The sequence below is a fragment of the Arachis stenosperma genome, chromosome 1, assembly GCF_014773155.1.
Source record: "Arachis stenosperma cultivar V10309 chromosome 1, arast.V10309.gnm1.PFL2, whole genome shotgun sequence".
In the NCBI taxonomy this organism is placed as follows: Eukaryota; Viridiplantae; Streptophyta; class Magnoliopsida; order Fabales; family Fabaceae; genus Arachis; species Arachis stenosperma.
Genome location: NC_080377.1, coordinates 16,124,669 through 16,140,151, shown reverse-complemented (window position 1 = coordinate 16,140,151; position 15,483 = coordinate 16,124,669). Strand labels below are relative to the sequence as shown.

Here is a 15,483-nt window from a genome sequence, read left to right as displayed (position 1 = left end):
CTTACCACCAAACACCCCCATATGACCCTAACCCTTATCCACCACACCAACTACTATATGAACCATATATAGAACCACCCCAATTCCAACCCAATTACTCCCAAGGACCACCATCTCTATATGCACCATGTCCATATCCATCAAGCCAATAATCACAGGTTCGCTTCGAAGAATCAATAGACCAATTTAATGCAATCCTTCATCAACTGGAGCAAGCAATAAATTGATTATCTTCCAGACGTTCAGACACTCAACAGACTTACATGGCTTCATATGGAGAATCTAATGAAGAATGCAGCACGAAGAAGACACTAGAAACTCCAGTGGACTGCATTGGGTATAACTTCGTACTGGAACAAGTAGAGAACGCTGTCATTGTAGAAGAAGAAGAGTTGGTTGAAGACTTAGGAGATGCTGAACCTCCATTGGAAAATCCGTTCATAAAGCCTCCTTCCAAGACTTGGAAGAGGTTGATCAAGAGATGGAGTTTAAAGAAGAAGAAGCACAACCTCCCATGCCATTGGTAAACAATGAAGAAGAGGTTGAATTGGAAGAAAGCCACCAAGAGGAAGAGGTTGAAATTGAAGAAGCTTACAAAGAGATGGAAGTTGTCAGAGAAGAGCACAAGGGAGTGGAGCTTGCAAATTCATTAGAAATGTCTCTCCCAAGACCATTACCGTCCAACACAACATTCAAGTGGGTAAAATTCCTATCCTTATCTTTTTCTTTCCCACTTGAATATGGGCTACTAGAGACGGATGGTCAGCTTAGAGCCCTTTTTGGCATTAAGAGTAAGAGGAAGATGGTCAGTGGTGAGAATTGTCCTACAAAGTTCATTATGGTTGGAAGCTTTAAGTTTAACTGCAAGGGTTGGTATAGAGCTCAATTGAATGGGTCTAGGAAGTTGTTTGGACGCTTCAGTGAGAATTCTAAAGCTGAACCACCCGGATGGAATCATGATAATCAACTTGAAGACAGGTGCAGAAATAAGATTTGGGATCCCGGAGGATATTGGATTTGCAAACATTGGTGGAGATTCCTGGATCAGTACAAGCATAAGTGATGAGCGGATAATTTGTACGCTTTTTGGCATTGTTTTTAGTATGTTTTTAGTATGATCTAGTTAGTTTTTAGTATATTTTTATTAGTTTTTAGTTAAAATTCACTTTTCTGGACTTTACTATGAGTTTGTGTGTTTTTCTGTGATTTCAGGTATTTTCTGGCTGAAATTGAGGGACCTGAGCAAAAATCTGATTCAGAGACTGAAAAGGACTGCAGATGCTGTTGGATTCTGACCTCCCTGTACTCGAAGCGGATTTTCTGGAGCTACAGAAGCTCAATTGGCGCGCTCTCAACGGCGTTGGAAAGTAGACATCCTGGGCTTTCCAGCAATATATGATAGTTCATACTTTGCCCAAGATTTGATGGCCCAAACCGGCGTTCAAAGTCACCTTCAGATTTCCCAGCGTTAAACGCCGGAACTGGCACCAAAGTGGGAGTTAAACGCCCAAACTGGCACAAAAGCTGGCGTTTAACTCCAAAAAGAGTCTCTACACGAAAATGCTTCATTGCTCAGCCCAAGCACACACCAAGTGGGCCCGGAAGTGGATTTTTATGTCATTTACTCATCTTTGTAATTCTTAAGCTACTAGTTCCCTATAAGTAGGACCTTTTACTATTGTATTTGAAGTCTGGGAATCTTGGTAGCTATCTTAGACCATGGTGCTGGCCTCGCGGCCATGCCTAGACCTTGTTCTTATGTATTTTCAACGGTGGAGTTTCTACACACCATAGATTAAGGTGTGGAGCTCTGCTGTACCTCGAGTATTAATGCAATTACTATTGTTCTTCTATTTAATTCCGCTTGTTCTTATTCCAAGATATCACTTGTTCTTCAACTTGATGAATGTGATGATCCGTGACACTCATCATCATTCTCACCTATGAACGTGTGACTGACAACCACCTCCGTTCTACCTTAGATTGGGTGAATATCTCTTGGATTCCTGATACACGATGCATGGTTGATCGCCTGACAACCGAGCGCTCGCCTGACAAACGAGCCAGCCATTCCGTGAGATCAGAGTCTTCGTGGTATAGGCAAGAACTGATGGCGGCATTCAAGAGAATCCGGAAGGTCTAACCTTGTCTGTGGTATTCTGAGTAGGATTCAATGATTGAATGACTGTGACGTGCTTCAAACTCCTAAGGGCGGGGCGTTAGTGACAGACGCAAAAGAATCACTGAATTCCATTCCGGCCTGATTGAGAACCGACAGATGGATAGCCGTGCCGTGACAGAGTTCGTTGAACATTTCCAATGAGAGGATGGGAGGTAGCCACTGACAACGGTGAAACCCTTGCATAAGCTTGCCATGGAAAGGAGTAAGAAGGATTGGATGAAGACAGTAGGAAAGCAGAGAGACGGAAGGGACAAAGCATCTCCATTCGCTTATCTGAAGCTCTCACCAATGATATACATAAGTATCTCTATCTTTATCTTTATGTTTCATTCATCATCTATACCCATTTGAGTCTGCCTGACTAAGATTTACAAGGTGACCATAGCTTGCTTCATACCAACAATCTCCGTGGGATCGACCCTTACTCGCGTAAGGTTTATTACTTGGACGACCCAGTGCACTTGCTGGTTAGTTGTGCGAAGTTGTAGTGATCACGATTTCGTGCACCAATAAGCCACCATGACAAGGAGCTCACCAAATGTCCAACTTAAGGACTTTAACTAAAAGTGCTAGGTGGGAGACAACCCACCATGGTATGATCGTCCCTTTTCAGTTTTAATTCTAGTATGTTTTGTTTGTTTTTGAATATTGATTGAACCTGGAATTTTTGCATAACATTCATTGCATTTTCATTCTGCACACTACATAAAAAAAAGGGGGAAAGCATGCACGCGACGCGGCAGCGTCGCTGACGCGTCCGCGTCATCGGTGCGCTGGGAAGAAAAGAAAAGTGAACAGAGAGTCACGCGAGAGCGTGGCTGGAGGCGTGCCTTTGGCACAATTTGACCGACGCGTTCGCGTCATGTGGGAAAAAGCCTCCCACGCGTCCGCGTCACCCACGCAAACGCGTGCCTTGAAATCGACGTAAAAAGGGTGTATGGCCCAAAGTTGAACTAGAATTGGGCTGGACTCGTGCTAGAAGCACAAGCCTTGCCACGCATACGCGTGCCCCACGCGTCCGCGCCGTTTTCAATTTTAGGCCATCCATGCGATCGCGTCAACCACGCGACCGCGTCACCCTCAAAAGTGGCAACATGATTTTCGAACAGAGAGTTGTGCGAGCGCGAGGCTGCCCTCGCGCCAATCACATAAAACGAGTCACGCGACCGCGTGACCGATGCGACCGCGTGACCGACGCGACCGCGTCAATCCATCTAAGCGCATTCGTGCGAACGCGTCACCCATGCGTCCGCGTTGCCTGCGCCGCACAGCTTATCCTAATTTGCCAAATATCTTATCTTTCTCTTCCCCAAATCCTTACTTTTCTATTCTTCTTCTTTATTTTATGTTTTCTTCTTCCTTTCTCTTTCTTTTTACTTTCATTGCATATGTTTTCTTTTTCTTTCTTTTTCTTTTTAATTGGTGTTGAAAATTTATTTGGGTCATTGTGGATTGTTGCAAAATTGTTTGGCAATTATATTTTTCAAGGGTTGCTTGCATGTTCAATTTATTATTTTCATTGGATTATTTACCATGCATGCTATGTGTTTGTGAAAAAGCCCATATGGCATCATGCACTTTTCTACATTATTCTATTTTACTATTCAATGCCTGCTTTTCACAAATTCCCTTTACTATTGTATTAATTGAATTTAATTGTCAATACAAACGTGATAGTTTGTTACGAGGTGATGCTTAATCTATGCTACTCATGCCCTTGCCAGCATGCCAATAAACATCCTGCATCTACTTACCCTATCGTGCACTTGTTCTATTCCCTTTGATGAACTTTTCACATGTTGTCATGACCATGTGTTCACTTCATTCATTTTTACCGTGCACTGATTATCACTCATTCAATCCTCTTCCTTGCTCTATCTCTTTAGATTTAATTTACTTTCTCTTCCTTTTTTCAGGATGGCCACCAAGAAGGATAGAGAGAAAGCTACTCCCAAACCACCGGCAAGGAAAGGAACAAAAAAAAGAGCACCAGCTGAGAAACCACAACCCCCATCTACCTGCACATCTCAGCATGCACCGAGGACGGTGCAATCTTTAAGTGTGGGGAGGTCGATACCGATCTCCACGGGTTAGTTAGTCCCTTCTCAACACCAATGTTAATTTGTTAATTGTTGCATTTGCATGTTTGTTTGATTTTATGCATTTAGTCACTACTTGGTTGAAGTAATATTTTCTTTTTCAAGAAATTTTTATAGTATTTCACTAATTTAAATTGAAAATTTTTTGTTAAATTTGTTTGAAGTTGTATTTGGAACATGGTTTTTTGAGCCAAAGAACACACAACCCGTAAGATTTTGAACTTATTTATATGGTTACATTATTTAACCATGATATTTTATTCTTGTGTGTTTTACTTCTCTATGATTGCAATCTGTATTTTGTTCCATTCTATATGTCCATTATTTAGTGTATTTATATGCCTACATATGATTGAGGCCATTGTTTAAATTCCTCACTTATCCCAAATTGGCCTATCTTTTACATCACCCTTGTTAGCCCCCTTTGAGGTTTTTAATTCCCTTATGTTTTATAACCACATCACTAGTCTTAAGCAGAAAAATAAATTAAATATCCCAATTGAATCTTTGGTTAGCTTAAGATAGAGGTTGTGCATCAACTAAGTGTGGGGAAATTGTGGGAACATGGGTTAATAAGGGAATGTATCATGTTTCTAATTCTGAATATTGGAAAATTTGGGTATCTACTCATGTAAAACAGAAAATTAAAAAAATTTCATATGCATTGATATGTTATTTTAGTTTTATGTCTCTATAAAAAAAAAGAGAAAAGAAAAAAAAAGAAAAAAATATATAATATAAATAAATAAATAAGGGGACAAAATTACCCTAATGTTAAGTTAATAAAAGATCAATGCATATGTGACACAAATCAAAAGAAAAGTTGACACATGAGATGTGATATAAAAGTGGGAATTATGAGTAGCTAAGCATGATTTTAGAAATAGAATGTATGTATGTTAGGTGATAGCTCAGGTTACTCAAAGATTCAATTTATAGTTCACTTAGCCATACATATATCCTCACCCTTGCCTTGGTCCCATTACGACCTTGAAAAGACCTCATGATGTTTGCATTAGTACATTAAATATTTGTTGATTGGTTAGATGAAGAAAAAAGTTTAGAAAGCATGACTAGAGAAGAGTAGAGTGAATAACCCTATACACCTGAGAGACTAGAGTGATATACACTATCGGTAAGGGTTCAATGCTTGATTCTATGTTCCCTGCTTTCATTAGCTATCTTCTTACAAGTTTACTTGCTTTTTATTGTATAATTTGAATTAATGGAATTTGATTCATATTTGTCTTGAAAAACTTGTTTACTTTTAACCAAGTAGGTAGAAACATTTTGCATGTAGTTGCATTCACGTAAATAGGTTTCATTTCATACATTCTATCATTCCTCTTCACTCCTTTATAGTTTCTCTTGAGCTTAGCATGAGGACATGCTAATGTTTAAGTGTGGAGAGGTTGATAAACCACTATTTTATGGTTTATCTTGTGCTCAATTGAGTGGTTTTTATCAACTCTTTACCCACTTATTCATATGATTTGTATGGTTTTACAATTCCTTCCTGATTTCGTGCTATGATTAAAAACATGCTTCTTTGGTTTTTATTTTCTTTTATTTAAATCCTCTCTTATTACCATTAGATGCCTTGATATGTGTGTTAAGTGATTTCAGAGATTGTAGGGCAGGAATGACTCAGAGGATGGAAAGGAAGTATGCAAAAGTGGAAGGAATACAAGAAGTTAGAGAAATCGTTAAGCTGTCCAACCTGACCTCTTCTCACTCAAACGGCTATAACTATAGCTACAGAGGTCCAAATGACGCGGTTCTAGTTGCATTGGAAAGTTAACGTCCGGGGCTTCGATTTGATATATAATTTGCCATAGCTTCCCTGGAGTTAGGTGACGCGAACGCGTGGACGACGCCTTCGCGTCACTTTGCCACGACCTGTACGGATCAGATTTCACAATCAGCGACTTCTGGGCTGTTTCTGACCCAGTTTTCAGCCTAGAGAACACATATTAGAGGCTATAAAGTAGGGGAATGCATCCATTCATAATTATGCCTTTCATAATTCACAATTTTAGTTTTAGATGTAGTTTTTAGAGAGAGAGGTTCTCTCCTCTCTCTCTTAGGATTAGGATTAGGATTAGAATTTATTTTAGGATTAGGATTTATTTTCACTTCAAGATTATTTCATCTTCATACCAGGTTTAATGTTCCTTTTATTTATTTCCTCAATTTAATTTATGGATTTCTATGTTCAACTCAACTTCTTTATTTGGCTACAACTGCCCATGTTACATTTAATATCTTTATTAATTCATGATTTTGAGGTATTTCAGATCTAAGATTCTTATTTAGCTTTTTATATTATTGGCTTTAATTGATTAACTAGAAGCTCTTGAGTTATCAACTATTCATGATTGATTGTTATGTCGGCTAATTAACTGGAATTCCACTAACTCCAGCCTTCCCTTAGGAGTTGGCTAGGACTTGGAAAATCTAACCAATTGGTTCACTTGACTTTTCCTTGCTTACGCAAAGGTTAACTAAGTGGGATTAACTTCCATTCTCATAGGAGTAATTAGGATAGGACTCCCAATTTTCATATATTGCCAAGAGTTTATTTTATAGTTAATTATTTATTTTATTTGTCATTTAATTTACTTGTTCCTCACTTTCAAAACCCCAATTTACAAAACCCATAACCAATAATAAGAACATACCTCCCTGCAATTCCTTGAGAAGATGACCCGAGGTTTGAATACTCGGTTATCAATTTCAAAAGGGTTTGTTACTTGTGACAACCAAAATGTTTGTACAAAGGGATTTCTATTGGTTCAAAATCTATACTTACAACGCGACTTTATAAAATTCTTTACTAGCAAAAATCCTAACGTCAGGTGGCTACATCAGCAGCAGCTGGGATATGCTAGACCTTGTCCCGAAGCTGTCATCTTGATGGAAAACAATTCCTTCTTCTGCGCACCCTGCTGCTAAGCATGAGGAGGTCTAGCACCTCGGAGCTCCTCTATCCACTCCCCAGTCGAGTGCTGGTATCACATCTGAAAGTCATGCAAGCACCCACCCACAGGCTCTCTGTGCATGCATAACCCTAGGTGGTACACAACGTCTTGCAGGGTGATCGTGCACTCACCCCAAGGCAAGTGAAAAGTGTGGGTCTCCAGACGCCAGCGCTCCACGAATGCAGTAATCAGAGAGTTGTCGAAGACAAAGTTTTTGAACTACACCATGTCGCTGAAGCCAACCTCCCACAAGTAAGGGACAATGATGTTTGTGGGGTGCAAGAGTGTGGTTCACTCGCCTAAGGAGTAGTAAGCGTGACCTCTGTTAAAGATAAATGTATTTCAATAACAAATCTATTTTAATTGTGAATAATTTTTTTTGACATAAAAAGATAAAAATTAATGATAAACAATTAATTTACATTTTAGAATAATTAACTATAAAAATCTAATATTTAAATAATTTATCAAACATCAATGCAACATATTTGAAATTAAAATTGACAATATAAAATTTGATTTAAATACATACAAAAATAGAACAAACAATTAATAAATTAATTAAAACTAATAATTACAATTAAATTAATTAATGATCTCAATTAAATTAATTAATTAACATTTACTAATTTCTACATTCTACACAACCTAACAAATTCTAATAACATGACAACTTAATCTACATGTATATCAACACTTAATCTATAAAAGTACCCTAACTATAATTACATTCTCAATTACTTAAAAGAGAAAAAAGATCAAAACTAACATCAAAGTCGATCGCTCCCGTAATGTGCCAAGTCGCGTTCAGACAGTTGATGTCTCCGTCTCGTGTGTCTGTGTGCGCCATAAAGTCCGAGTATCTCACAAATATCAAGAGAAACGTTCGAAAAAGGGAAAAATGAACGTAATGGACAAGAAAACTGACAAAAGAGGCGATGTGAACGAGTTCCTTGTATAGGCACGTTTAAACCTTGTCTTGTTTACAGTATAAACAAAATAAGGTTGTGCATAGTAAACGAAATAAGACACGTTTCACAACATGTTTGCAAACATGATACGTGCAACGACGAAATGTCTTATCTCGCTTTCAGTGTAGACGAAATATGCACAACTTTATTTCATTTACACTTGAAACGAGATAAATAAAGCAATGTAAATCGATAAAAACGCTATGAATTATCTATTTCCATAATTAAAATATTTATTTTATTTATTTAAAAAAATCCTAAAAATTTTGCAGATAAAGAATAAATATTTTGGATACAAAAATATAATAATATTATAGAGTAAGTAAATATTATTATTTTGAGTCTATGCTACTTATGAGTTGTTGCCTAAAATTTGTCTGATTTTTTAAAAATTACTTATTTTTATATTTTTAAATTAAATATTAATTTTTAATTTTTTTAAATAAATAAATACCACTTTTTTAGATAGCATAACATTCACGTTATATTTATAAGAATTTATATATATGAAACACATCATTTTAATTTATATTTATTAAAATTTACACACATAAATTAACATATCTTACACTCACATACATATAAAATTAGTATAAAAGACAATTTAACACTTATAAACTGGCCAGGTATATTAGTAAAAAAAAGTGTTGACCCTTGAGATTGTCTACGAAAATATATTAGATATTGTTAGGTTATATTTTTCAAAATTCAAAAAATATTGTACAAGTGTGTAAATTGTTGGATTTGAAATTGATCAAATTGTATTTTGATAAACTTTTGGAGAATTTTAAAATTAATAAAAAAAGGAATACATAATTTATACAAATTGATAATAAAAATACTAAAACTAATTTTGTTGATTTGTTGGTAAATAAAAAATATAAAAATATGAAGAATAATGAGTCAAGAATAGTGAGAATACACCAAAAAAAAAAAATCTAATGAAAATAAAAGGTTAGTTATATAATTAATGTTAGCCGGAAGCTGGCTAACGGAACGATTGTAGCAGGAGAGGTACTAAAATAAAGAGAGATCTACTATATGGCCACACCAGAATATGGTGAAAAAGGAAAGTGGGTGAGGGGCCTTACAGTCTTGCTTTAACAAGTTACATTTAACACAGTCCGTAAGCACGGAGTGCAGTGTGCAGTGTAGAGAGTGCACTCAGGAAGCATTGATTTCCGTTTTATACCCAAATCCTGATCGTTGCATTGCATTCTAAGTAGACTGCACTCTATAGCTTCCTTCTCGGAGTGTTTCTCTCTACAAAGGGTAGCTGCTATCATGTTCTCGCTTTTCTTGAACTCCGCTTCGAAATGCGGAACGCTTCTAACAACTATCCTATACTTCATCATCTGTTCCCTATTCGCATCTTCCACCACCGCATGCTCTAACGGAAATTGCCAGGTTCTCTTTCTTTTTAGAGATTCGTCACGAATTCGCTTTCGCTTTCTGAAATCGAACTCGTAACTGAGCTTGAGAATCGATTTCGCAGGTTCTGGAAGCTTGCTCAGCCGCTACCGACTGTGGGTCCGGTCTCTACTGCGGCAATTGCCCCGCTTTGGGCCTGACTCGGCCCATCTGCACCAGAGGCCAAGCCACCGTTCCCACATCCATTGTAACCTCCTCCTTCCTTTTCCTTTCCTTTCATTTCATGCGTGATTATGCATTTCAGTGTGAGAAAGTCTTGGAGCCAATATTCCACGTCCAACATTGCAGGCTTGCAGCCAAGAACAGAAAGTTTCCGAAACTCTTAAAAATAGGAAGGTTCAAAATTCAATTAGAAGAAACATACCAATTTCGAACTCAACAAAACTAACTTTAGTGGGCTTTATAATGAATTTGTTTAGCAATCTGGTATAACGTTGGCTGAAATTGGCTGCTATAGTATTGGTTCACTAGCGTTACTCTTTAAGTTTAGGTGCCAAGTTCATTCAGTTATTTGGTAACTGTTTTCTTTGTATTTTTGTTTCTGGTTGCCACTTTCTATTTTGGGGGCGTGGTTCAGGTGAATGGCTTGCCCTTTAACAAGTACACTTGGATAGTAACCCACAATTCCTTCAGCATCGTGGATTCACCGCCTTTGCCTGGTGTTCAGAGATTAACATTTTACAATCAAGAAGACACTGTGACTAATCAATTGAGGGTATGCCTTTGTAATTGCGTGCTCTTTGTCTTCTTAACTTGTTGCTGAAGTTCGATTTTAACAATTGGTCTTTTGGTTAGGATTCTTTGTTTGCCATTTCCCGGTAATTTAATACTAAAGCTAAATATGCACCCAATTTTGTCAATTAATAGTAACAGGCGTGTTCCTGATCATTTTGGATGTGTGATTAGTATGAGCATGAGCCTAATTTAATTATTGCTGTGCTGTTTCTGATACATGTGTTTTTGATGAATGTTGTTTAGAATGGAGTGAGGGGACTGATGCTGGATATGTACGACTTCCAGAATGATATCTGGCTCTGTCATTCGTTCCGAGGGCAATGCTACAACTTCACTGCATTTGTATTCTGTTGCTATTTACATTGATTCTATTTTGGATTTACTGTTCACTTTTGTTTGGCATCGTTTAATGTGTGCCTGTTTTGATGTTTTCAGCAACCTGCTGTAAATACTTTGAAAGAGGTGGAAGCATTCTTGACGGAAAATCCAACTGAGATTGTCACCATCATAATTGAAGACTACGTGCATACTCCAAAGGGGTTGACTAATCTATTTGCAAGTGCTGGACTGGATAAGTACTGGTTCCCTCTGTCAAAGATGCCAAGAAAGGGTGATGATTGGCCTAATATAACGGAGATGATACAAGCGAATCACCGGCTTATTGTTTTCACTTCTGATGCATCAAAGGAAGCTGAAGAAGGAATAGCCTATCAGTGGAAGCACATGGTTGAAAATGAGTGTAAGAACAGAATCATTTTAACATGTATATCTTTCCTTTATAGATTTGTAATGACAAACTCATAATTTAATTACTTTCAGCTGGAGATCCTGGCATTCGAAAGGGTTCTTGTCCACATAGAAAAGAATCAAAGGCACTAAATTCTAGAAGTTCATCACTTTTCTTGATGAATTACTTTCCGACGTATCCAGTTCAAGCTGAGTCGTGCAAAGAGCATTCAGCTCCACTAGCAGAGATGGTTAATACATGTTACAAAGCTGCAGGGAATGTGCTACCCAACTTCATAGCTATTAACTTTTACATGGTAATATCTATTGCACAGGATTGTAAATTGGAACTAATTCATTTGTATCCTGCACATACCTTGCTAATAAACTTTAGCATTTTTACTGAAACTTCATGCAGAGAAGTGATGGAGGTGGTGTCTTTGATATTACGGATAGAATGAATGGCCAAACATTGTGTGGGTGCAATACAATCACTGCATGCCAGGTTTGTCTTCATCTCTTTTCAAAAGGTTATGTACTGTTTTCAAGTCATTCTGTGATGATTTCTTTCTTCCATTAATCTTCTATTCATAGATTAGTGACAGCAGCTGTAATTGGTTATGATTCTGTGCTAGTTAGAAAGTTTGAAAAATTCGTTTAATTTTCAATTTCAATAGTCATCTATGTGAAATGTTCGTTTACATGAGTAAAATATGAGTTTTCAGGATGTTACTCAGAGACCTGACTATGTATCCACTGGAGTCTTCGAGAGCAATTCAGTTTAGAACAATCTTTAAGAATAGCCAATTGGTCAATTAGTCACCACAATAAAATTTCCCATTTATTTTTCCTTGTAGTGATAGACGACCAATTGACGAAAGCTCGGGACACTTGAGAATAGTGGAGTTCAATCTTTGCTGATGCTCTTTATTACAATTTCCCTTTCCCCATCTTTCTCCTGTGCCCCCATTAGCAAACAAAACATAACCAACTCGAATATAAAAGGATCACTTGAGAAAATCTCTTGTTCACTCTGATAGGTGGAGATCCTCTAGGGCATGCTTAAACTCATGAAGACAAAGCTCATGTCTTAGCTAGTTAATAGTAACACCCTTGATGCGTCTATTTGTCTACACTCTCTTTCTGTCCCAAAATTCCCCAAAACATCTTTTTCTATCACAATCTGAGATATATACACACCGTGGTGAAGCAAATTTTCTCTCTGGATTTTCCTCAGTTTTGTCAGCCAACTTTTGAAAGGGAACCTTGGAGCAATGGTTGAGTTGTTTCCGTATGACCTCAAAGTCACGGGTTCAAGCCGTAGAAACAACCACTGATGTAATTATCAGGTTAAGCTGTGTACATTACACCTTTTGGGTGCAGCCCTTCCCCGAACCCTGTTAATGCGGGATGCTTGTGCATCAGTCTGCCCTTTTTTTGTCAGCCAACTTCTCAATCACTTGTTTTGATATGCATGCATTCTAGTATTATAATTTATATGAAATGATGCAGTATAGATATTTAGCCAAAGGCAATTCCTATAGTCATTATGTGACACACTTCATCATCTATTGTTTTTTTTTTATCATAATACGTGGTAGAATCCCTGACGAAACTGATTTTTAGTTGACTGTGTGTTTGTCTAAAGTAATTTACTTCACTTGGGGGTTTTTTTTGTTTGGGGGAGGGGGGGGGGGGGGGGGGGGGGAGTATAATGCATTATTTTTAGATTTAGCAGTTTGAAAAAAGAAAATCCAATTTTCCCCAAAAATGATCTGCTACAAAACTGAAAACATTCTCACTCACATAATTACTGCAATTCTGCAGGCTGGAGCACCCTTTGGTTCTTGCAACAATATTTCTGCACCAAGTACAAATCCAGGGAGCAATACCTCTGGAAGCTTTTCTGGATCTGTTCAGTTCTCTGAATCAGCTTCAGCAGTCTATTCACCTAATTGGTTACTTCTCATTTCCCTTGCTTGCTACACTCTTGTTACAACTGTTATGAATAAGTATTATCATATATGATGTTCACATTAGTCGTTCAAGAGGAACTTTAGTAATATATTAGAATCTATGCTGTTGTTGTAATGCCTCAAGCTGAAAAATGTCATGGAACTGTTGTTAGGTTAGAAATTAGACAAAAGAAATTTTTTTACTGCCGGTTGCCAAGGCTATACTCAAGGATCTATAAAGTCATGTGAGGTAGATATAGTCAAGAGGGAGCAAGAGTTCATATGTAGCTGTATGCAGTTAATATATTGTATTGGTAGCAGTCAAACTCAAATTCTATATATATTATATATATTGCAACTTGTATTTACTCTTTCTTCTACACCTAACCGACATATTCTCCTCCACTATTGGGTGGGTGTGTGAATTAGTTGCTTTAGATTCCATATCCAATCCAATGTTGAAGAGGTTGTTCGCTCGTACTATTAGGACTTTAGGAGTGAATATATCATGACCAAAATAAAAAAAGGAGTGAATATATATAAAACAAATCAACTGCATTGTAGATATTTGTTCCACTTGAGAATGCAGACATTTCCATAATAAAAGAAGAGGTGGGGAGAGGTATTGGAGAAGAGAAAATAGCGGGTTCCATAATTTTGTGGGAGTGTACAAGTTGTTTACAATTTTTAGTCGTAAAAATATCATTACTCTTTACATTCATACTTGATTTTGAGTTCAATTGTGAGCTTCATCGAGTTCCTTTTGAACTTGATAGACTTATTCTAAGATGGAAAGCTCTAGCAGTATACCTGTGTTTCAATTGCAAATGTACACATAGGCTGTTCTAAATTTAGCTTTAAAAAATAATTGTTACTCAGATTAATAATTCATGTAAAATACTATTGAATCTTTATGACACAAATTTAAAATGATTTAGTGTTAAACTGTTAATGGTAGGTCATTGTCTAGAAACAATGTGTTCACTAGAACACAAGATGTCATCTAATTCATGTTGTGAGCTTCACTTAATGAAATAAAGACTTAATTGCAAAGTGAATTATACCTAGACTTACAACCAGGAAAGAATGAATGATGATAGATATCAGGTAATTTGTCCTTAAAAATAGTGTAAGCAAGGTGTTATAGTTTTTAGGGGTATACGTTGATAAGTTAGATTGGATATGGTTAAAATTTCAATTCAAACACTAAAATCATCGGATCTAATATCTTATGGATAAGATCATATCCAAAAATTACATATCGGATATGAATAAATACTGTGAATCAGATCTAATCCATAAACACCGTTTGTCATTTTGGTTGACAGATATTGGAGGTGTAGAGATGGAAGACTGAACAACAACCAATTTGGGGTCGCGCTCTTATCTGGTATCACTATTTGGCCAATATTGATACGAATACTATAGGGAGTTGTTTCTCTATCATAACGTGGAGTTAATACTCAAAATGCCCCATGAAATTTGACCCCGATTTAATTTATCTCTCCAATTTCCAATTTTCAATTGACCCAAATTGTGCTCTGAAATTTTAAGATGTGATTCAAGTTGACTCCGCCGTTCATTTCCGTCATCGGAAAAGTGACGTAGCACCACGTTTAGTTGAAACCTGGTACCTAAAATGTAATAAAACGACGTTGTTCATTAAGCAAACTCTGAATTGGCCCTTCTTCTTCCTCCTCCTTAATTTGGCGCTCTCTCACCTCCGTTCACCGTCACCACCTCTCGCCTCAGCAAACTCTGAATTGGCCCTTCTTCTTCCTTCTCCTTAATTTGGCGCTCTCTCACCTCAGTTCACCGTCACCACCTCTCGCCTCCGTCGTCGTGCCTCTCTCCTCCGTCCCGCCTCCCTCTCACTCTGTCACGCAATCATACTCAAAATGCCGCTGCGGTTCTCCTTCTCTTGTCGCGACAGCGCCATCGCGAAGCACGCCTGCGGAACCAACTCCAACATTACCGCAGCACCCATATATGTGAATCAAAGAGTTCTGAACCGGTAGCACCCCATTTTTCAGGACTTGACCGTGGCACTTCCTCCTAAATTAAAGGTAACCTATCTTAGCACAGGAACCAATGAGGGGCACAAAAGTGTAGCTGTTGAGAAAAAAACCGTTGTGCAAAGAATGAAAGAAAAAAGCAAGAGCTTGATAAGGAACATGGCTGTTAGAATGAGCCCGGATCATTGTATTGGCGCAAAAAGTGTCTAAGGTGTTGCTAAAATGACGGAAGATAAAAAAGGTATATGCGAAATCACATAGGTATGAGGCACGGCTCAGAAGGGTGTGTGCAATGTGGGGGTTGCGGAGGAGGGCGGTGGTAGCGAGGAGTGCCTGGATTTGGAGGAGATGATAGGTGATATGGCACGCGCTCTGGAGGATCGCATTG

The 15,483-nt window shown here is 37.7% G+C and overlaps 1 protein-coding gene across 2 annotated transcripts; it reads left to right on the top strand.

The window, feature by feature from the left end:
- The first annotated feature begins 9,238 nt into the window (after positions 1 to 9,238).
- Positions 9,239 to 14,793, top strand: LOC130969601 (PI-PLC X domain-containing protein At5g67130-like). Of its 2 annotated transcripts, XM_057895515.1 has the most exons (9): positions 9,239 to 9,640; positions 9,729 to 9,851; positions 10,242 to 10,379; positions 10,643 to 10,741; positions 10,835 to 11,138; positions 11,219 to 11,442; positions 11,544 to 11,630; positions 12,953 to 13,083; positions 14,409 to 14,793. In XM_057895515.1, coding segments are annotated over exons 1-9 (1,230 nt in total). In that variant the 5' UTR covers positions 9,239 to 9,517; the 3' UTR covers positions 14,410 to 14,793. The 2 variants fall into 2 exon arrangements, with proteins under 2 accessions (XP_057751498.1, XP_057751418.1); XM_057895435.1 differs by lacking the exon at positions 14,409 to 14,793 and having other exon boundaries at positions 12,953 to 13,448.
- Positions 14,794 to 15,483: the final 690 nt, after the last annotated feature.